At 56.9% G+C, this 2057-nt stretch overlaps 1 protein-coding gene across 1 annotated transcript; it reads left to right on the top strand.

The window, feature by feature from the left end:
* The first annotated feature begins 392 nt into the window (after positions 1 to 392).
* Positions 393 to 1718, top strand: LOC101402128 (olfactory receptor 10A7-like). Its single transcript, XM_004439227.3, has 2 exons — positions 393 to 498; positions 685 to 1718. Exons 1-2 carry the CDS (start codon positions 393 to 395, stop codon positions 1716 to 1718), a joined length of 1140 nt encoding a protein of 379 aa, XP_004439284.3.
* The last annotated feature ends 339 nt before the right edge of the window (positions 1719 to 2057 follow it).

Here is a 2057-nt window from a genome sequence, read left to right on the forward strand (position 1 = left end):
ATTCTAAAAACACCTTCATGTTGCCCTTCTGAGGAAGGCATCCTTCTGTTACCCCAAGGCATTATGAGGTCAGGAAATAGGTCTGATTTTCCTGTTCATCCCCAAATCTCAGCTCAGTGCCTGCTATGGTGAATGCACTCTGGCTAAAATAAATGAATGAATGTGGGAGCCATTCCTTAAATGGGCTTGAATGCCATGACAGCATATTTAAGCTTCATCTTATATGTAATAGGAGTATAGAAATGACATGATGAGGGTTTTGGATTCATTTAACAAACACTGATGCCTATGGACTTGTTCACCACCACTTACCAAACACTTACTACGTGCCAGCCCCAGTGCTAAGAACTTCCACGTATTTTCTCATTTATTCTTCATTTCATGGGGCACGAATGGCCAATGCAAAGGCCCTGAGGCAGGAGAAGCCATTGTGGACGGAGCTCAGTGGACATGAGGTCACAGAGGTGGGCGGGGCCAGCCAGGGCCTCGTGGGCCTTGGTAAGGCCGTTGGCTCTCACTCCACGTTCACTGGGCGTGCAAGGAGGGTCCCGCGTGCGGCGTGATCTGATTTGCCTTTTAATAGGACTCCTCCGCTGCTCTGTGCAGCGCGCGCTGCAGGGGACACAGGCGAGGCAGGCGCGATTCTCCTCTTCACGGCTCCTCTTACCTCCTCCCCTCCCCCAGGTTCTTCGCCCCCCGGGCGCGGTCCCCACGTCCCCCCTGGGTCCATGCCGGTGGCCCTGGGCTCCCCGGGCGCCCCCGCAGCCCCGCCCTGGGCCAACCAGAGCTCTGGCCGCGAGTTCGTCCTGCTGGGCTTCGCGCACGTGCCCGCGCTGCGGCCGCTGCTGGCTGCGCTCTTCCTGGCCGTGCTCCTGCTCGCGCTGCTGGGCAACGCGCTCCTCGTGCTGCTGACCGCCCTGGACCCGGCCCTGCGCGCGCCCATGTACTTCCTCCTGCGCCAGCTGGCCCTGGTGGAGATCTGCTTCTCGCTGGACATCGTGCCCCGGCTGCTGGTGACGCTGCTGCGGCCCGGGCGGGGCGTGTCACCCGCGGGCTGCGCCCTGCAGCTGCTCCTCCTGCTGTCCTGTGTCACGTCCGAGTGCTTCTTCCTGACCGCCATGGCCTGGGACCGCTACGTGGCCATCTGCAGGCCCCTGCGCTATGGCGCCATCATGAGCCCACGGCTCTGCCGCCTGCTGGCTGCCACGTGCTGGCTAGGTGGAGTCCCCGTGTCACTGGTCTTCACCATCTGGCTGTTCCACTTTCCCTTCTGTGGGCCACGTGGCATCCGCCACTTCTTATGTGACATTGCCCCTCTGCTGAGCCTGGTATGTGGGGACACCAGGGTCTTTGAGGCCAATGTGTTTGTGGCCACAGTGCTGGTCATCATGGTTTCCTTCTGTCTGGTAGCGGCGTCCTACATTGGAGTCTTAGCCACTGTCCTGCAGATGCCATTGGCCACAGGGCGTCACAAGGCCCTGTCCACCTGTGCCTCCCACCTCGTGGTGGTGGTGGTTCTGTTTTACGGCACAACGGGGGTCATCCACTTGCAGCCCAAGACCAGCTACTCCCCAGAGAGCAAGCAGGTGGTGTCCCTCTCCTACACCCTGGTGACCCCCATGCTCAACCCTCTCATCTACAGCCTTCGGAACAAGGAGGTGAAGGCTGCCCTGGGGTGTGTGTGCTGCGGTCACCAGGGGTCTGGACGCCGTAAATGACCTCTTCAGGACCACTTTTCAGAGTCAGGAGCTGTTGATGTCAGTTTTTGCAGAGGGTCTATGTGCAAATATGTGGTGCAGCTCTCTGATATTTTTCTGGGGAACCATAATTTTTCCTCCTTCAGTCATGGTGGTGCTGATTTCACCTCTCTGTCCAAGAAAAGGCACATGACCAAGCATTCAATCCCTGCTCACAATTATTTGGGAGTGGTGGATAAATGAACCTAATTTGAGTCAACTAGAGTGTATCAGTCAGCAATCACCACAAGAATGCTGTGTAACGAATCACCCTAAAATGTAGTTTTTTAAAACATGTTATTTATTCTCATGGATCTTGCA

The sequence above is a fragment of the Ceratotherium simum genome, chromosome 33 (assembly GCF_057802395.1).
Source record: "Ceratotherium simum simum isolate JZ-2026a chromosome 33, ASM5780239v1, whole genome shotgun sequence".
In the NCBI taxonomy this organism is placed as follows: Eukaryota; Metazoa; Chordata; class Mammalia; order Perissodactyla; family Rhinocerotidae; genus Ceratotherium; species Ceratotherium simum.

What these genes read in the sequence shown, in the direction of transcription:
- LOC101402128 (XM_004439227.3), top strand. Translation starts at nt 393, where the DNA reads ATGGCCAATGCAAAGGCCCTGAGGCAGGAGAAGCCATTGTGGACGGAG. An exon ending in CCAGGGCCTCGTGGGCCTTG is followed by an intron (nt 499 to 684) that starts GTAAGGCCGTTG and finishes CCCCTCCCCCAG; the next exon opens with GTTCTTCGCCCCCCGGGCGC.